This window comes from Mauremys reevesii, linkage group 26 (genome assembly GCF_016161935.1).
Source record: "Mauremys reevesii isolate NIE-2019 linkage group 26, ASM1616193v1, whole genome shotgun sequence".
NCBI lineage: Eukaryota > Metazoa > Chordata > Testudines > Geoemydidae > Mauremys > Mauremys reevesii.
In genome coordinates this window covers 10,267,497-10,287,579 of record NC_052648.1, presented here as the reverse complement: position 1 = coordinate 10,287,579, position 20,083 = coordinate 10,267,497, and the positions used below count along the sequence as shown (strand labels likewise).

General features: G+C 51.4%; 1 protein-coding gene across 1 annotated transcript; it reads right to left on the bottom strand.

Moving 5' to 3' along the window:
* Window positions 1–5,981: 5,981 nt before the first annotated feature.
* PEAK3 (PEAK family member 3) lies at window positions 5,982–19,142 on the bottom strand. Its single transcript, XM_039515277.1, has 4 exons — window positions 18,901–19,142; window positions 14,756–14,874; window positions 13,085–13,782; window positions 5,982–8,027 (listed from the first exon to the last, which is right to left on the bottom strand). The coding sequence occupies exons 1-4, from the start codon at window positions 19,101–19,103 to the stop codon at window positions 6,987–6,989; spliced, it is 2,061 nt and encodes a 686-aa protein (XP_039371211.1). The 5' UTR covers window positions 19,104–19,142; the 3' UTR covers window positions 5,982–6,986.
* Window positions 19,143–20,083: the final 941 nt, after the last annotated feature.

Sequence of the window (20,083 nt, the reverse complement as noted above, 5' to 3'; positions counted from 1 at the left end):
AGTCTTACTGTTTGACCTGCTGCTGGTAACAGATTGCCAGTGACATACCCTCTCCTGGTGGTATAGTCCATACCTAAAACCTGATTCCTTGGCACACTAAAATGGGGATGAGGCATATATGTCAAAGCTCTTGAACACACCCCAGTGAACTTTCAGACGGCATTAGGTGATTTAATGGCTGGTTTGAGATGAGAGAATTCATAGGTGGTAAGGTATTTGCCATTTGCTGGGAGTGTCATCTACACTTTGACTAGTACATTAGCAATGAATCAGTGATTCTCCACCTAAGCCTTAAATCATGAGTGATTTACTATGCAGTATATTTAATATAAAGGGAATTCCTCTGTACCCTTCAAGCATATCCATTTTCTAATACATTTTAAACAGTCTCTGGTTGCAATGACTGGAGGTGTTCCATATCTCTGTCCTCTACATGGGCGGCACTGCCTGTATGGTGACAGCTGGAGCATTGGATGAGGTCATAGAATCCCTTGCGTCTTAAGTCATTTCAGTTTTGGTTTTGCATACTGGGTCTTATTACTAACTGGAAATCATTAAATGGTTCTAGTTGAGAGAAGCTAGCTCTTCCAAAGACTAAATTCTGATACGGGGGCTACTGCTTACTGCAGCCCTTGTAGACACCAGTGAAGTCAGCTTGAGTAACAAAGGGCAGTAAACCAGTCTAGACATGTAGGTGAGTAGTGGGGCCTTGAGGGGAGGTCCTGCTGCACTGTTTACAGCTGGGAAGCACTAGAAAGTGCAGAGGCATGTCTCAAAGGGAGCAGAAACCCCATGTCACTGGCAACCATGAGGGGCTGTTTATATTGTCACTGTCACTTGTCATTAGGGTTTGACAGACTCTTTTCTGCTGAGCTGACAAATAGTTACCCAGCCACTCAATTCTCTGCACAGAGGAAGGGAGAAGACAGCAGGGGAAAGTGAATCCCTGGTCCAGATGGCATGAAGTTCCGTTCCCTTCCCCTAAAATTTCTCACCAGTGCTACTCATACTAGTGATGGGAGGGCTAGTGGAGTCCAGGTGACTTAACTATCATGTCACCTAACCCTGGTCTGGGCAAATGTAGGCACTGGCTTAAATGTTGGCAGCTGCCTAGAAATCTGTTGTTAGTACCCCCACTGTTGCTTCCACAAGTGGATAGCAACAGGGAGGACATTCAGGAGAAAACTAGTGTAGAGACAGTCTGAGATGCACCAAGATGAGTGGTGTTGGGAAGGCTGGCCCTCATGAGAGCGGTTGGGTGATGGATGGTATCAGTGCTTACGGCTCCTCTCTGACAAGGTTGGTGGTGACCTAGGTCCACAGAAAGGGACTCTGTGCCTGAACATAACAAGCAATGCCTGCTATTGAGCCAACATATTATGCCCCCCTGCTGGCTGTTTGGGATGCCCACACCAATAGGTGGTGGTAGGGGAGAGGATGACCCTCAAGAAAATGTGGTTATTTAAAACAACAGCTCAGTTGTTTGAACATTGGCCTGCTCAATCTAGGGTTTTGAGTTCAATCCTTGAGGGGGTCATTTGGGGATTTAGTTGAAGGTTGGTCCTGCTTTGAGCAGGGGGTTGGACTAGATGACCACCTGAGGTCCCATCCAACCCTGGTATTCTATGATTAAGAACCCAAAGCGAGTCCAGTTTCTAGAGAAGCATTTAACTGGATTTTGTTAATTTCACCAGATGTTTGTTAGAAGCACCGAAAATCAACTGACTGGATCAGAGTGGTGGCTCATCTGGCTCAGTATTGTCTCTTCCACAGTGGTCAGCATCAGCTGCTTTGGAGGGAGAGGTCCTGCAGTGGCACTTTCCTCTTGATTCATGTAGTTAAAGGTCAGCTTATGCCCTGAAGTTTGCGCTTTATATTTCTTCCAAAACTCAACAGTCTTTAATATTTGCCCTTGTAATGTGGATGGTCTCTTCTATAGTGTTTGTTTAATTCTGTTCAGCTCTTGGCCTCAATGAGAGCTTGCGGGGAAGAGTTCCACAGACTGACTTCGCTGTGTGGAGAAGCATTTCCTTTGATCAGTTTTGAGTGATCCCACTCAGACCTTTGTCCTTGTATTGCATGCCACGGTAAATAAGAGCACCTGAACTGCCTTCTCTCAATCATTACAGCATATACTTTTAGCAGCGGCCGTGACTTTTAACATCCACCTGGGAGCTTGGCTTTTAAGGACACATGCTGTATAGAACCCAATTAATATGACTCCTCCCTGGCTGGATTCCAAGCTTAGCTTTAAGCTGCTAAACAATGTTGCAATATTGCATTATACAGTTAATCCCTTAACATTGAATTTATTTAAAGGAAGCATTAAGCTTGGAATAAATCATTAACTAACTGCTTAAGGTTTAACTTTGTTCCTGTTGCAGTAATGTAAAGGGAGTCAGCCAGGAATGGTACCGACTGCAGTCAGCAGTAACTTTGAGGGCTTTAAAGGGGATGCCATTACACTTAGTCTAGTGACAAAAGGAGTTAAAAGTTGAGAGCTCTTTGGAGCAGGGACCGTTCTGTGGTGGTGTACAGCGCTAGCACAGTGGAGTTGTAGTCCATGACTGGGGCTCCTGGGTGCTACCACACTGCAAATGATCAATTATAAGAACACTCCTGCCTGTGTCCTTTGCCAAGTTTTTGTCATTTTGCAATCGCATTTGCATACTTTTAAAAATCTTAATCTCTCCTCTCTTGCTGTGTGGAAGACCCACATAAACAACAAGATGGCCTACTGACTATAAAGGTGAAGTGCTCTCCAGTGCGTAAAGGTATTAAATTGACTGCATAAACTGGTGAGTGACTGGAGTGTAACTTTCAATGATGGTCATCCACTGTTATTTGTAGCAATATGACATAAAAATTGTTGTAGCTGTGTTGGTTGCAGGATGGGGAGAGAGATGAGGTGGGGGAGGTAATATCTTTCATTGGACCAACTTCTGTTGGTGAAAGAGAGAAGCTCTCAAGCTCGAAGCTGGTCCAATAAAAGATATTACCTCTCCCATCTTGTCTCTCAGACAGATTGCAGAGAAGTGTAATTTTTAAGGTGATAGCATCTCAGGATAAAAGTCAAAGGCTCATAATTTAAAAAGAGAATAAAAGACGTTCCCATGGTTAGGACACAAGCACAGAATTTGGGTGGCAAGGCTTCCTGTCGTTTTGTATGACCTTGGGCAAATCGCTAAGTTTCTCTGTGCTTTGTCCTCCATCTTTAAAATGGAGATAATCCTGACCTACGTCCCAGGTGTTTTGAGAGGATAAACACATTAAAGATTGCAAGGCGCTCAGGTACTGCAGTGATTGGGACAGTGTACGAACCAAAAATAGATTAAAATAATGTGGGACACTGATGTGAACCCAGAGTAATTGCATTCAGGTCATTGCGGTTCTTCTGGATTTATGTCAATGTAACTGAGAGCCGACTTAGGCCTGCAGTAAATAAACAGGAGCATGGTGAGACAGGAGCAAGCATAACGGATAAATTTTTGTTTCTTTGTTTTGCTGCTGCTAGTGCTAGGTGTTTTACTGCCATCTTGCAGCCAGAGGAAATATTGCAGGAGATAATTGAGAAAAGGCCAACAAAGGTCACCCAGAAAATCAGTGGCAGAGCTGAGTGTATACCCCAAATATCCTAACTCCTACGGCTGTGCTTTAACCACAAGACAATCCTTTCTGTGAAAATTCCTGTACATTATAATCTATCCAAATAGGCATGTATGTATGTACCTGACATGGCTCAGCATAAGCCAAAACCAGAAATTGAAAACGTTCTTTGGCTCACTGTGTTAGCAAGCAGACACTTCGGAAGTAAACATCTTGCGTAAAAGGAAGCATTGCCCAGGCGAAGCCTGTCTTGGAAGGGTGCGGTGTGCCCACAAACACATTCTTTCTTGAGGACCTACCGCTCAGAAGCCTATCTGGCTGCCAATGACTTTGAGGGGTCAGAAACAAATTAAGCTTCTACTATGCTGTAAATCCGATTAGTCTTGCAATATCCTGTACCTGTAGTACTAATCTGAGCAAAGCTTTCCATGGCACTGGCATATGCAGGTGTGCTTAGGTAACTTTTATTTGATGGTTTTCCCCTCTGCTTCTGTGAAATTGCAGTTTAACCCTTTTGTTTAGAAGCTAAATGGAGTTGAGGACTTGACTCATCTGGAGCAGTTACTGAGAGGTGGATGCAGAGAAAGCTGAGTGCTGATCTCCAGCGAAAACTTTACAGCCCTGTCTACATTAGTGCTGTCACTAGTGGAGCTGAACAAGTGGGAGAACAGAATCATAGAAAATGGACTCGTAAGGATCTCGAGAGGTCATCTAGTTCAGCTTCCTGCGCTGAGGCATGACCAAGTCTACCTAGACCAGCTTAGCAAGAATATCCTAGTGCAGGCACAGCCAGGCCTAAAGTTAGCTTCCTAAATCCACAGTTAGGAAGCTAATAAGATTGGCAGCATTGTCAAAGGTGCTTAACATCTGTAGCTTCCATTGACTACAGTGCTGACAATATTTGTATACTTCATTGAAGCAAAAATTTGCTACATCCAATCATGATTTAATCTGGAGAAAAGACTGCGGGGACCTGATAACTTGTCAAATATGTTAAGAACTGTTATAAAGAGAACCACCATCAATTGTTCTCCATGTCCACTGAAGGTAGGACAAGACGTGATGGGCTTAATCTGCAGCCAGGGAGATTTAGGTTAGATATTAGGGAAGGACTTTATAACCATCAGGATAGTTAAGCTCTAGAATAGGTTTGAAAGGGAGTTTGTGGAATTCCTGTCAATGGAGGTTTTTAAGAAGGGGTTGGACACAACACCTCTCAGGGATAGTCTAGGTTTACTTGGTTCTGCCTCAGTGCTGGGGGCTGGACTAGATGACCTCTTGAGGTCCCTGCCAGCCCTCCATTTCTATGATTCTATGTCTGTTGGTGTTGTCACCGCTGGGTGATGGCCAAGAAGAGGAATGAACACACTTTATAAATAAGGTGAGATCATGGGTGATGGCCAAGAAGAGGAATGAACACACTTTATAAATAAAGTGAGATCATGGGTGATGCTTTACCCTACATACACATTGCTGGGTACTAGAAACCTGATCCTGAGAGGTGCATCCACAGCTCCTTGACTTTCATGGGAACTGAAGGTGCTTGGGCCCCTCGATGGGGATGGGCTTTGTGTGTATACGTCTACGTCCAGTGCTGTCTACAAGTGAAATGAATGTGGTGCTCTCACCTTAGCCTCTGAAATGGCCACATGTTCACCAGATAATCTGTAGTTTGAGGATGAGAGGAGTCCTAGTCTCCACCATGCAGGGAAGGGAAACCCCATGAGTTGTAGCTGCCAGGTTGCAATGCTGTTGCCCATGCTGTCCCAATGGTGGGAATAAACAGAGGACTCCTGTCTCTAGGGCTGTCAGCCCAGCACAGAGCAAACAATGAGATTTTCAGGCAGGACTTGGGCATGGACCCAGGGGGTTGTACACTGCTGGCTTTTGCTTCTGCTCACTGCTTGGGTAACCTGAGTCTGGCTTAATGTTTTACATTCAAAGCTGCACCAACACGGAGAAGCAGCATGCAGACTGCCAGGCAGACAAGGAGGCCTAGCGAGTCCAAACACAGACCTCACACCCAAAGTAGGGATTGACCGTGCACATGCAGTTGCTGCTGGTTGGCCAGCTTCACGGGCCTTCATGATCATCCACAGAAATGCTTTGCAGGCTGATTCTGACGGTGAGCTCTGGGTTGGTGGGTTGGTTGGTTTTCTGAAGTCCTCCACCAGTGCACCCACATGGGGTAGCCACAAACAGATCCAAACTGTTCATCATACTATCTATGCGATTAGACCTACTCACAGAGCAGTGAAGCTTGGCTTTATGTTTCTCCTTGGACATGTCATGTGGAGTACTAATGTCATAAAAAGTAAGAATTTAAATGGACAGCATTTAAGATTCAGCAGGATCCTGTTTTTATTGAAGGTTTCTGCTACAGGGTTGGTAAATTTCTCTTTGAAATACATTCTCCATGGTAATGCTTATGCAGCAATCAGTTTTTAATAAGTCTATCAGATGTGTCATATTTCTCCTTAATAACGTTACCTTTAAGGCAAACTGGAGTCTATTTTTTAAACAAAATGACCGAATTAGTGGATATGGGGTGGGGAAGAGGGATGCTTCCAGGAAGATTTTGTGTCTAAAGGTCAAATCCTGTAACCCTTACTCAGATGTCCTGGTGAGTAAATATGGGAACATTTGGCCCTCAGGAAGAAAGTCTTCCCAGAAAAACTCCAGGGAATTGGGTACAAAACATTGCTTCATGGACTGAAAACTGGCAGAAGGAGCCTAAACCAAGGGTAAGACTACACTGCAGAGTGCACAGTTGTGGGGATTTGTCTACTAGGGAGTTTGGCTCCATCTTATTTTGAACAATCACGAAAGAGTTGGAGGAGGAGGTTAGAGGTGTAAATAGTATGTTCATGAAGTTCCCAGGAACAGGAAGGAGGCGTGAACCTGAAGGGAAGGGGATGGAGAGATTGCACAAAGGGGACCTGGAGAGGGCAGAGATATGACTAGTAAACAGCCTGAGTTTTATCCTGGAGACACACATGAGAAATACCCCATGGCAGATGTTTAGGATCTGGCTGTGCTGCTGTGTGAGTCAATGGGAGTAGGACTGGGTCCCTAATGGATGCAAGATGCTGCGCAATCTGCCTAGTCTGTGTGTGTGTCAGGGAGCAGGGAGGTACATTCCACCCCAGAGCTCCACCTGCGGCAGTCCAGCTGTACCTGGCCCCTCTGGCCTATTCTTAGTCCAAGTGCCACAGAAACTTTAGAGTAAATAGGACCTGAGTCTTAAAAGTCTAATACCCCTCACCCCAGGTTAGCTGCATAAAACTCAGCGTGTCTTCTTCTGGAAAATGAAGAGCTGAGATGAATCTTAGGGCCCAATGAATCCACCTATTTCATAACTGATGCATAAGCTGTTAAGTCTAGTGTGCCCCAGGGCTTTCTGAAGCATGCATAATCCTGAGGGTGTGGAGGAGCGTGTGCTCGGTGGTCTCTGTGAAGTACAAACAGCACAGCCACTCTTCCAGTCGTATGGTCACCTCTGCCTCAGACACCTTCTCTGCAAACTTCAGCAGCAGCAGCACCCTTTTAATCGCCACCCAGTTCCGGAGCAAGACAAGAGTGATTTGGTTCCTGGCAAAGAGCTCCTGGCGTGGTCCCCACAACAAGACCTGCAGCATGTTCTTTGCTTGTTCGATGGACACGCTCCTGCGGGGATCTGGGTGAAGAAGCAGGGTGGCCAGGTTCTGGAGCCCCCATGAATAGATGGACAGGGCTGGGATAGCAGGGAGGTCACCGCTCCTGAGTCCTGAGGGCGTCTCCAAGGGGTTGGGCTGATGCAAGATCTCATAGACCAATATGCCTACCTGGAACTCCTCTGCATTTTGGAAGTGAGCCACAGAGAGCCATTTGGGGGCCATGCTGACTCGGTCTGGATCTTGGGCCACAGAAGTAGATGTCTTCTTTCCTATAGCTTTAGAGAAGTTGCTGATGACCAACCTTGGAAGCGACAGCTCTGCAGATGGATCTTTGTCCTGCTGGCCCAGGTGAGGAGATGGACACTGCACCAAGAGCAGGTTCTCCATGTGAATGTTGTAGTGAGCAACCTTCTGCTGCTTGAGGTGCTCCAGCCCTGTACACAACTGCAGCAGGAGGAGGCAAGCCAGGCGTTCATAGTGCCCAGGCCTGGAGCTGTGGAGATCTCGTGATCCCTTCACAAAATCAGCCAGGGTTTGATAAGGAACCTCAGGAGAGATGGCCACTTGGTTAAGAGGAAGGGATGCACTGGTGGAAACAGCTTCCTCATGTTCTCCAGGACAGAGCTGACCCAGCTTCTGAGACCTTTCCACTGGCATGAGGTCCTTAGGGAGGGAATCAACGAAGTAGCCAAACACTTGCTGAATGTTGAAATGAGCCCCTACAGACATCTGTACAGAGAGACTGCAGGGATGGGATTTATGGACCTGTTAGGGCAAGAATCAGCAATGCTCAGTCAGCCGAACATGATAAAGAGAACACAATCAATCAATGCAGGCTAGAAAATTTCCAGGGTCATACCAGCCAAGGCACTGTTGCAGTCACTTAACACAGCTGTGTGATTCCCAGTTTGCTGCAGAATTTGAGGCAGATCTGCCGCACACATTGGAGACACCTTGATGCACAAATTAGGTCTGACATGCTGTATAACACAGGGGGACTATGTTGTGGGGGACTCCTGTCTCCCGCTAGAAAGGGAAATAACCAATTAGAGTCATACTCTGCAGCTGGAGGGTGATTAACTAATTTGCCTTCTGGTCAGAGGGGTGGAGCTAGCTAAGGTCCCTTTGGCACCTGGGCCTTTCAAGGAGCTAATGGAGCTCAGTTGAGAGGAGGAAGGAATGTTGTCTCTCTCTGAGGAAGGCTAGACACCTCTGCAGAAACACAGGGAATAAGTAGCTCAAGCTCCTGTGGATGAGGGCCTTGAGATAGGACTTAAATGGGCAGGAGGACCCACAGAGAGCAGCAGCCATAGGCTTCTGTGGGGGAAGTCCTGAACTAGAGCCTGTAAGGAGCAGGGAAGATCCCTAGTGGAAGCTGCTGGAGCCCTTGAGGAGGGAAGGCAGTGAGGGAAAGCCTCCTAAGATGAGAACCAACAGAGAAGGAGCTCTGCAGGAGTAGGTTTGGCTCCTCTGGGGGAGGGCCTGAGGTAGGGACAGGAAAGGCAGAGCCTGAAAGGACAGGAAGAGTTATTAGTCCAGCCCAGAAGGGAGAAGCTAGAGGCCTGGGAACTCTAAAGGGAGGCTGCGTTAAGCACCAGCTGTGGAGAAATAGCACAAGGATGCTTGAGAGGAAGGAAATGTTCCAAGGAAAAAGCAGCGTGTCTGAAGAAGCCAGCCCCCCGTGATTAATTGCTGTGTAGACATCCGCTTAGAGCAGGGGTGGACAAACTATGGCCCACGGGCTGGATCCGGCCCGCGGGATTGCCATCCCTGCGCCGCTCCCAGAAGCGGCTGGCACCACATCCCTGCGACCTCTGGATGGGAGGGGGAAGGGGGGGAGCACAGAGGGTTCGGTGCGCTGCCCTCGCCTGCAGGCACCGCCCCCTGCAGCTGCCATTGGCTGGGAACAGAGAACCACAGCCAATGGGAGCTTCAGGGGAGGTACCTGCAGGTGAGGGCAGCGCATGGAGCCCTCTGCCTCCTCCCTTCCCCAGGGGCCGCAGGGACGTGGTGCCGGCCGCTTCCGGGAGCGGTGCAGGGCCAGGGCAGGCAGGGAGCCTGTCTTATCCCCGGTGCACACCACTGCCACCCCAGAGCCGCTCAAGTTAAGCGGCACCAGGCCAGAGCCTGAACTCCTGCCCTGAGCCCCTTGCTGCACCCCTCCTGCACCCCAACCCCCTTCCCTGAGTGCTCTCCTGCACCCTGCACCCCAACCCTTTGCCCTGAGCGCTCTCCTGCACTCTGCACCTCTCCTGCACCCCAACCCCCTGCCCTGAGTCCCCTGCTGCACCCCACACCCCTCCTGCACCCCAACCCCCTGCCCTGTGTCCCCTGCTGCACCCCACACCCCTCCTGCACCCCAACCCCCTGCCCTGAGTCCCCTGCTGCACCCTGCACCCCAACCACTTGCCCTGAGCCCCTTCCTGAACACCGAACCCTCTCCCACACCCCACCCCACACCCCAGCTGCCTGCCTCAGCCCTACATTCATGGTCTTGCAAGCAATTTCCCCACCCAGATGTACCCTTGGGCCAAAAAGTTTGCCCACCCCTGTCTTAGAGTCACTCCATCCACCCTCCCTCAGCCCCCTCTATTTGCTTCTTCTCCCTGTTCCTACTTACCCACTTAGTCTGTAAGGCCCAGATCTTCACGGTATTTAGGTGCCTAACCCCGACTGGCGTTGCTGAATTCAGCAGGGGATTGGGCATTGCACAACAATGTTAATTGATGGGACCCTGGAACATTTCTAGCTTGTACTGATTGTTTTGGGTTTTTTTTGTTTGTTCTCAGGTTTCAATGGCAGTTGGGTGCCCAGATACCTGGTGGGGGGAGGGTCGGAGGGGGGTTCGCCTTCCTCTGCAGCATGGGGCACAGGACATTTGCAGGTTTGTCTTTAAACCATGATTTGAGGACTTCAGTAACTCACCCACTCCTGAAACAGACCCCTAACCTCTGGCTAAGTGTGGCCTGCAGTGTGTAAAACGTCAGACTAGATGATCACAATGGTCCCTGCTGACCTTAAAGTCTATGAGTCTGTGAGACCTGAGCCTTACAGACTAAATGGACAAGTAGTCACAGGGAGAAGAAGCAAATAGATGGGGTGAGGGCAGGTGAATGGAGCGACTCCAATCAGATCATGGGTTTTAGCAGACTAATTGTGTGCACACATCAGAGAACAAAATCAATCAGCGCAGGCTAAAAATGTTGCAAGGTCACATCTACCGACACAGTGTTGTAATCAATTAACGTTGCTGTGCGATTCCCGGACCACTGCAGAATTCAGTGAAATCCAGGGATCTTGGCTGCCTAAATACCTTTAGGCCCAGATACTCAAACTCTTTGGGGCAAGGAATATTTCCCCCTGAGTGTGATCAGGCTTAGCACCAGGGGACCTCCCGGTGCTACTGTAATATACAAAGGGATGACGATGATATGATGCAGCACACGGCCAGCTACCACCCTCATCTCTAGTGACATTGGGTTTGGAAGAAACTTGCCTTATGGGAAGGCTAATATTGCCCACTGTGACCTGCTCTGTTGGCTCCAAGTCCCTGGGCAAGTTGCCAACTCAGCTCCTGGCCAGACACAGGTTGGAGGTCCCCAGTCCAGCCTCTGGCTCTGTTAACAACTCCAGCGGAGCATGGGGGGGGGCAGCTTTGGAGCATTGCGCTGGGAGCTGCGGCTGAGCCGGTCAGTCTGTTGATTCCTATCTGGAGTTTCCAGTGCCTGGTCCCGCAGTGGAATCCCATCTAACCCTTCCAAGTTCACTTCATTTCAGCGCTATAAACTTTTGGCATCAACAGGTGCAACAGATTCATGGGGTCTGATCTCTCCCTGGTGGAAGCCAGTGTTGTTCCTCCAGGGATGAACTTGGCTGGAGGCGGCTGAGTCAGATGACAGCAGGCAGGGTGCATGAGACGCAGCAGGGTGAAATCACACTGCAGGAGCCCCCCCTGCCCCACCACCCTGATACCCAGCCTTGGAGAGCGTGATAGATGCTTGTGAAATTTTCCTGGTTGTTTCCAGTGGGCTGCCGAGAACGTGCGACTTGGCTCGGCCGTTAACGCTAGGCATCAAAACGTGGGCTGCTATTCCCAGACCTGGGGTGTTCGGTGTGTGATGGAGGCTGCACTGGGTCTCACTCCAAGCTGCTACCCCGGACTGTTAGGCCAGGCTGTGACCACATTTTCTCACGTCAGGCTGCAGACAGGCGGTGTGATTGCAGTGGGTGTGGACGTACCCAAGCTAGTTTGATCGTGCTAGCTCGCTAACGCTAGCAGGGTAGCTGCAGTGGCACAGGCTAGCTGCTCAAGGACGATGCCACCTAGGATCCTGGGCATGGACTGGGGGGCTAACCTGGGCCACAACCCGTGTCACTGTGGCTACGCTGCTATTGATGGAGCTAGCTGGGGCGCATCGACCCGTGCTGCAATCATGCCTCCCAATTGCAGTGTAAACATACCCTGACTCCCACTGCCCCAGGCTGCCTTCCAGCACCTGCTGCTGGCTGGTATCACTGCAGCCTGTTGGGGCAGGTTTTCACGTGTTCAGTGCCCGGACCTGGGGCTCTACACCCTGAAAACGGCCCATCATCTGCCGAGGTCTGAGTTGCAGGTCCTTTCGGCTAACCCCAGAGCCCCCCGTTGAACCCCAAGTCTGGTTATCTTGGTGCTTTGCCTGGAACTCCCCATTATCATGGGTGATGCTCCTGGTGAAAAGACACCCCTGCCCCCCAGGATGGCTGTAAGTGATATGGGATTCCCCTCACACACACACGCACCCTCCGCCCGAGCTGGATCAGCTTGTCTTCGCTGGCGGGAACCAACAAGCCACACTCCTCTACTCTTCACTCTGACGCCATCTGACGCCCCTTGGAGGCCAAGAACAACCGGCTGGATAACCCAGCACAGACTATAATGGACAAAGAAAGTCCACCGAGGGGTCTGAGGAGTTTGGGGATTCGGCTCTGCACCCTTTTGTCTCTAGTTCAACTCCAGCCCGGGTCAGTTGTAACTGAAACTCATCCTGCACTCAGGTCAAACTGCCACTGGGGATGGTGGAAGAAGCTATTCTGGGGGGGTAACGGGCTTCCTGGGGCACCTTTGCCCAGCAGTATGGACTCGTTCATGTTGCGACATTGAAAATCAAGGCCATCAACTCATTATGAGGGAAAAGCGTCACTGGTTTTTTATGATCCTTTTGAGAACCGTGTAAAGAACCACCGATGCCTCCCCAAAAGGTGTGGGGAGCATCTGACTGGGTCTTTCTGATACAGCATGAGCTTCTGATTGCTCCAGCTGATCTTTTGTTCTTCCGTACGGGGGTGGTGGCATGAAAAGTAGATCGTGGTTCATCTGCTTCTGCTGCCACGCCTGCCCCCAGCAGTGACAAACCACTGCTGGGCCCCAGCCCAGCTGACTGCCGTGGCAATCCTGAGGAAGTCACCAATAGCAGATTTTCACCATAAAAATCAATCAATCACCCTTTCCCCATTGATCACAAAGCACTTGCACTAGGGTGGGGTCAGAATCGTAACCTCCATTTTAGAGAGGGAGAAACTGAGGCCCAGAGAGGCAGTGACTTCTCCAAGGTCACCCAGTGAATCAGAACCCAACTTTCCTGATACCTAGGCCTGTCTAACCCAATAGACCATGCTGTCAAATCCCCACACCTCACTAGTAAGGAGCAGCAAGGGATGGGCTCCTTGGGACCAGAAATCTATTTTTCATGGAGATTTTCAGACTTTGTGGTGGTGGTGATGAGCTGCACAGATCAGGGCTGCCCTGACTCAGGTCTTTCCCCATCTCTAATATTTATGGTTACCTTGGCTGCGAATATTTGCTGGGCTTGCACAGAGGCACAGGAAACACGATAATACCAGGCGTCTCCTGTTTCACAACATGGCTCCTTGTCTAAGAGCGTGAAATCTGCCCACTTCTTCTTTCCTGCAAGCTCTGCTCCCGTCAGCTGCTGCTCCTCCTCCTTTCCGCCCAGGATCTCCTGCGCCCGTGCCGTGAGATGGATCAAAGACGCCAGGTGGCACCCCATCACCTTCTCATAGACGCTGGCCGTGCTCGCCAGGTCCTCGAAGAAGTAGACGAGCTCCCCATCGGGAGTAGTGAATGTCAGTTCTTCTGTGGTGATGTGCCTGGGGACAGGGACAGGGTGAGCTTTACACAGGGCGTCCCAGGGCTCAGATTCACCCAGGCTTTGGGACTTAGGCAAGTATCTTTTAGGGCCGCAGAGAAGTCCTTCCGTCGACTCAGAGTAGCTGCGGCTGCCTCCCCTGCTGTGTGTGGAGACTTCATACAGGGTGTTGTGGACAGAGTGCGGTGTGGGGAAGTGGGCACTCTTGCACGGGTAGTAGTGATGAGTCTGCATCTCGGGCAAGGACCTGGTTCTGCTGAGCTGCTTTTTTGGCAGGGGTGGAGGGAGAGGATCACAGCTGGCCTCAGACAGGGGCTTTTCAGGTGACTCCCCTCGGCATGCCTTGGCTGGCATCAAGTGTGCTCGCATTTCCCCTGCAAGGGAATAACAATTACAGGTTTACACAGCCACCACTTCCGGCCTCAAGATGCTTCCCAGGTGCTCAGTGAGTCTGCAAGGACCTACACTGGGCAGCTCCTGTCTGCATCCCTGGCCTAGTCACCCACTGTTCTGCCCCTGTCCCGCAACCCCAATAGCTCCTTCACCTGGAAGCATCTCTGAGCCTTCTTCCTTGCTGCCCCTTCCGTCTGCAATGCACCTTCCAGAGCAACTGGCCTTGTCTCCACCACCACCTTCCGATCCGTCCTCCGCGCTCACTGCTGCCCTCTAGCCTACAAGCCGTGAGAGGGCAGGGGAGGCCCAGGGTTCCGACGGGGGATGGAGGAGCTGTGGCATGGGGGCATTTCCAGGGAGGGGGATTGGGAGGGGTCATGGCTGGGTGGCAACTCTCATCTTGCAGGACAGCTCACAGTTAGTGCCAGCATGTTGACACCCAGTCAAATCCGGGGGTTAACTTGCCCCCCTTGTCCCACTGACCCTGGGGGAGCAGTTATTGTTCACCCCCCTGCACCTCTCCAGGTACACGAGGCCTAACTCCCGCTGCGAAATCACCAGGCCCACCCTGAGCTTTTCCTCTGGACGGCACTGAAGTACTGACCAGGACCCACAACTGCACGGGAAGCCAGATTGTCAAGTGCTCGGTGTGATCCAGTGCTCAGTGTGTGTTATGAGCCCTCTGGGCCTAACCCACAGGGAATACGAGTCGGTTACAGGCCCTAACTAAACAGCTTCGGCTCAGGCTGTAGCAAGGCCTGCATCGCTCTCGCCAAGTCCCCGGTTCGATCCCCACCGTGTCGGCCAAGAGGCGGCCATCATGCGCAGCACCCCACGTTCACCCTCGGGGCCAAGCTCTTGGGAAAACCTGGCCGACAGCTGCCAGCCGCATCCAGCTCTGCGCCAGTGAGTTGGTGGCCCAGTTCCCTCTGAGCTCTGCTGGAGGCCACTCACCTATGTTGCTGTAAATGAGATCTCCCTGGGCTCCGTGCTGGGCAGAGCTGCCAGCCCCCGTGGCCTGCATTGGTAAGCTGAGCTGAGAGCTGCTCCTTCTTCTGGCAGGGATGAGCTCTCTGTAGGGAGGGAAGGGGAGGTTAGGCCAAACTCCCAGCAAAGTTTCCTCCATTTTCTGCCAGCGAAAGAGAAAGTAAAGAAAAGGGGAAGCAGGTGATGCTCGAGGGCCTCCAGTTTGCAAAGGGGCCGGGGCCTGGAGAGTCTGCAAGCTTTGCCACTGTCTGGGCTGCTTCTCGGCAGTAGATGGCAGCATTGCCACGAATTCCAAGGCGGGAGAGGGAATAGCTCTGACTAGGGGGACCAGATGTCCCGATTTTATAGGAACAGTCCCGAGTTTGGGGTCTTTTTCTTATATAGGCTCCTATTACCCCCCACCCCCCGTCCCGATTTTTCACATTTGCTGTCTAGTCACCCTATCTCTGACTCAGAGACCTTACGGTCAGCAGGGGCCATCGTGATCCTCTAGTCTCTGACCTCCTGCACGTTGCAGGCCACAGCGCCTGACCCAGGACCATTGTGTGCTGGTGAAAGAGAGGAGCTTCCGAGCTTGAGTAAGGGAAGTTAGCCAATAACAGATATTTCTCCACCTGCCTTTTCTCGCTAATATCCTGGGACCAGCCTGGCTCCAACAACTCTGCTTAAAGGCAGAGCCCTGCAGAGGGTTGGGGCTGGAGTGGGACATTCTCTCACCCAGCTTTTTCATAGAATCATAGAATCTCAGGGTTGGAGGGGACCTCAGGAGGTATCTAGTCCCACCCCCTGCTCAAAGCAGGACCAATTCCCAACTAAATCATCCCAGCCAGGGCTTTGTCAAGCCAGGCCTTAAAAACCTCTAAGGAAGGAGATTCCACCACCTCCCTAGGGAACCCATTCCAGTGCTTCACCACCCTCCTAGTGAAATAGTGTTTCCTGATATCCAACCTAGACCTCCCCCTCTGCAACTTGAGACCATCGCTCCCTGTTCTGTCATCTAGTACCACTGAGAACAGCCGAGCTCCATCCTCTTTGGAACCCCCCTTCAGGTAGTTGAAAGCAGCTATCAAATCCCCCCTCATTCTTCTCTTCTGCAGACTAATAATTTGCTTTCTCGTTCACACTCCTTTCATAGGGTGCTACAGTCATGCATCCCGATCCATACTTCTGTTCCCCTCTCCCCCCACTGTGCAGGGGATATTTGTGTGCGTCTCTGGGGTTGAATCCAGGCCATTAGCAGCCCTTGGAAGGGTGGCCTTGTTTTCTCCTCTGCCCCCTCCCGAGGAGGGACCCCGTGTGGGTGTATCGCAGGCTGGGAGCATACTGAAGGTGGACACATGGGAAGACCCAGTCACGTCCACACAGTTACAGCAGCACCTGGAATCAGTGTGCAAGTCGGACTCCTGCCATAGGGAGGGGACCAACGTAGGTTTGGAGCCCTGAAACGTCACGTGACTGGGAGCAGTCCCTCATCAGCCTTCCTGCGCGTGTCACACCCTTATTAACTGGGTGATGGGACCCTGGGGAGCAGCGAGCTCCAGAGGGCTCTAAATGTCCCAACAAAATACGCAGGTTTGGAGGGGAACCCGGTTGTAGAAAATCAGATTGTGACCTGGGGAGGAGTGGGGCGAGTAAGAGGAAGGCGTGTTCTGGACTGAGAGTCAAGACTCTTCAGGTGGTTGCTAAAGAGAGCAAAATACAGAAGCCAGATCCCTTCCCTGGATCAGGGGCAGAGTCTCTGGCAGATTCAGTTCCCAGCCCACCCTGTTGTGGCTATGGTTATAATTGGGGCCTTTTCAAGGAAGCCAGCAGTTTGTTGGGCCTTGTTTGTTTTTAAACAAACCCTAAATCCTGCAAACATTTCTCCACATGCTGGGCCAGATCCACCCTCTGGGGGAGCCCAGGGGATTACACCAGGGATCAGGTTGGCCCCTTTGGCTTTTTTTTTTTTTTTTGAAACACCTGATAACGGAAGAGCCTTTTAACTGAGTCCCTATTTGACTCTGGGCTCACCAGGCCACCTCCAAGCTGTTCCTTAGCTGGCTCCGTCATTGACTTTCCACCAGGTCATTGCTGCGGCCTGAGCGCTTCGTGCGAACAGCTCCCACAGGGGGAAGTTTTGCGAGAGGAATTGAAGTGAGATGCTTTACGAGCGCAGGGAAAGTGTGGTCAGGGCTGTTAAACCACAGATGGCAACGGGGCTTCTAGCAGCCACCGGCTCCCCGTGGGGCGGAGGCTTCCTGCACATTAACCAGACGTCTTCCTGAAAATTGTGTGTATGGGGAAAGGGGCAGGTGCCGTGGCAGAGGCACATTTTGGGGCAGTTTGTCGAAAGGGGAGAGTATGGGACGGGGAGCCATTAACTTGAAGCATGATCTTGGACACCTCTCTTCACCTCTCTTCTTCCCCTCCATGCCCCCTCCTTCCCCCCGCAAAAATCTGGGAAATGGTGGGGTTGATGCTGCTCTACCTCCTGGGGGTGCTTGTGAGAGTTGCTGAAGGTTAGTAGAATGGTGTAGAGCAGTGGTTCTCCACCAGGGCTCTGGGGAGGGCGACCACAGCAAGTGTGAAAAATCGGGACGGGGGTGGGGGGTAATAGGAGCCTATATAAGAAAAAGACCCAAAAATCGGGACTGTCCCTATAAAATGGGGACATCTGGTCACCCTAGGTGCGAGGACCCCTAGGGGGCTGCGAGCAGGATTCAGGGGGTCCGCCAAGCAGGACTAGCGTCAGACTCGCTGAGGCCCGGCGCAGAAAGCCCCGAGCCCTGCCATCCGGGGCTGAAGCAGAAGCCTGAGTAACTTGGCTTCACAAGGGCCCCTGTGGCGTGAGGTCCCAGGCAACTGCCCTGCTTGCTACCCCTTAACACCGGCCCTGGCTTTTACATGCAGAAAACAGGTGTTGTGGCACAGGTGGGCCATGGAGTTTTTATAGCATGTTCGGGGGGGGAAGGGAGGGAAGGTTGAGACCCCCTGGTGTAGAGCATGATCCGGGCAGGCTCCTGTTGGTCCGTGTGCCGTGGTCCAACAGCGCTCCTGGACTTGCAAACATTCATGGACCGCTGCTCCTAGTTTATGCCACCACCCCGTGAGCTGATGAGGAGCTCCCGTGAACCAGGTTCATTCTAGGATGAAACTCGTGCCCCTGGAATCAAAAGGACGTGGCGGGGATTTTTCAGTCTCCTAACGGATCCTTAGGTCCCTCGTGTCCTGTGCATCAGTGGGCTGGAAAAGCTGGGAAGGACGATCCCAAGGGCTCTTAGAACCCCCCCCCCCCGCCCCCACTGTTCAAACTGCACAGTAGACAGGGACTCAGAGCCTCCAGCTCGCCGATTTCAATCCAGGCTGAGCAGTTGGCAGTGTCCAAAGGTAGCTGATCCGAGAGCTCTGTGATGTGAGTTTGGGGGGTAGCCTCCCCAGTGGACGCGTGTCCACATCACCAAACTTCCCTGCTGAACTCAGCAGGCCTGAGTTAGACAGCACCCAGCGGGAGGGATTCACTTCATCCCCATCACAGAAATCATGGCTAATACACATCCCAAACCTTCTGTAAGAGAAGGAGAGTCGTCTCCTGGGGTCTATGCCTGCCTCCGCCACTGATTTGCTTTGTGATCCCCAGTACGTCACTTAACCTCTTTGTGCCTCAGCTTCCCATTGTCTTCCCAGTGAGATCAGTCAGCCCGTGGAACAGATTTGGAGCTCAGCAGTGTCCAGATGTGGGGTTCAGATTTGGTCTTTAACAGAGAGAGGTGCTAGCCCCAACATTTGGATAAAGGTTGGGGGCTGGAATTTGACAACCCCGAAGTTTAGGGATATTTGAGTCTGAGGTTCTGGTCCACACCCCTCTCTGGTCTTTTCCAAATCTAACCCTTTGTGATCTCACTGCAAACACCTTTCTTCCCCCTTCCCTCTGTCTCTCTGCTCTTATTGATTCATGAAGTTATTGGGCTCGAATGCAGTGATTAGGTGAAATTCTCAGGGCTTTGCTATGCGGGAGATCAGACTAGATTATCATAACGGTCCCTTCTGGCCTTGAAAATCTACAGATTAATTTTGGGGACCTGGGAGGTGCCAGGCCTCGGAAGCATTAGTACAGCAGGAAAGTCTGTTACCTTTGTGTTTTCCCTGGGAGAGGCGGGGGTGCCGCTGGCTCCGACTCCGGCATGTCCTTCCTTTCCAAAACCGTCCTCGTGGTGAGTGGATCATCTCGCTGGCCAGCGCTCTGATTCCCATCACTTTCTATTCCTGGGCCGGCCGCGGGCTTGTGACATGTTTGCTGGGGCAGCAGGAGCGGGGCTGCGCGGCTGTCAGACATCGGGAAGGCTTTGAAGCTGCTGCAGGGAGAAGTGGCTGAGGCTGGGGCTGCAGTGGGGAATGGGCTTTCACAGCACTTGGTGTAACCACAGTGCTTACAGGAGGATGTTCTGTCAAACTACGTTTCAAAACATCTTGCAGGGCTAAACTAAGCCGTGGGTTAAACTCATCCTTGGTGTCGCTGTGAGAGCAATGGAATTTACACCAGGAACAAATCTGTCCCCACTGGTTTACATTTCCTTCCTTATCTGTGTTGCTTGCGACACCTTACGCTGTTATAAACAGAGAGTGTTACAAAGCTACTGCCTAGGCGTGCAGTTTGTTTCTGCATAGAATCATAGACTATCAGGGTTGGAAGGGACCTCAGGAGGGCATCAAGTCCAACCCCCTGCTCAAAACAGGACCAAACCCAACTAAATCATCCCAGCCAGGGCTTTGTCAAGCCGGGCCTTAAACACCTCTAAGGATGGAGATTCCACCACCTCCCTAGGGAACCCATCCCAGTGCTTCACCACCCTCCTAGTGAAACAGTGTTTCCTAATATCCAACCTAAACCTCCCCCACTGCAACTTGAGACCATTGCTCCTTGTTCTGTCTTCTGCCACCACTGAGAACAGCCAAGCTCCATCCTCTTTGGAACCCCCCTTCAGGTAGTTGAAGGCTGCTATCAAATCCCTCCTCACTCTTCTCTTTTGCAGACTAAATAAGCCCAGTTCCCTCAGCCTCTCCTGGTAACTCATGTGCTCCGGCCCCCTAATAATTTTCATTGCCCTCCGCTGGACTCTCTCCAATTTGTCCTCATCCCTTCTGTGTGTGGGTGGGGTGGGGTGGGGTGGGGTGGGGCAGGAGAAACTGGACACAATACTCCAGGTGTCGCCTCACCAGGGCCGAATAGAGGAGAATAAACACTTCCCTCAATCTGCTGGCAATGGTCCTACTAATGCAGCCAATATGCCGTTAGCCTTGGCAACAAGGGCACAC

Bases quoted from the DNA above. Each gene is read 5' to 3' on its own strand.
- PEAK3 (XM_039515277.1), bottom strand. From the start codon at position 19,103: ATGTCTGACAGCCGCGCAGCCCCGCTCCTGCTGCCCCAGCAAACATGT. The intron at 14,875-18,900 runs GTAACAGACTTT...CCCTCCCTACAG, and splicing joins CTCCCAGGGAAAACACAAAG to AGAGCTCATCCCTGCCAGAA. The intron at 13,783-14,755 runs GTGAGTGGCCTC...ATTCCCTTGCAG, and splicing joins TCTCATTTACAGCAACATAG to GGGAAATGCGAGCACACTTG.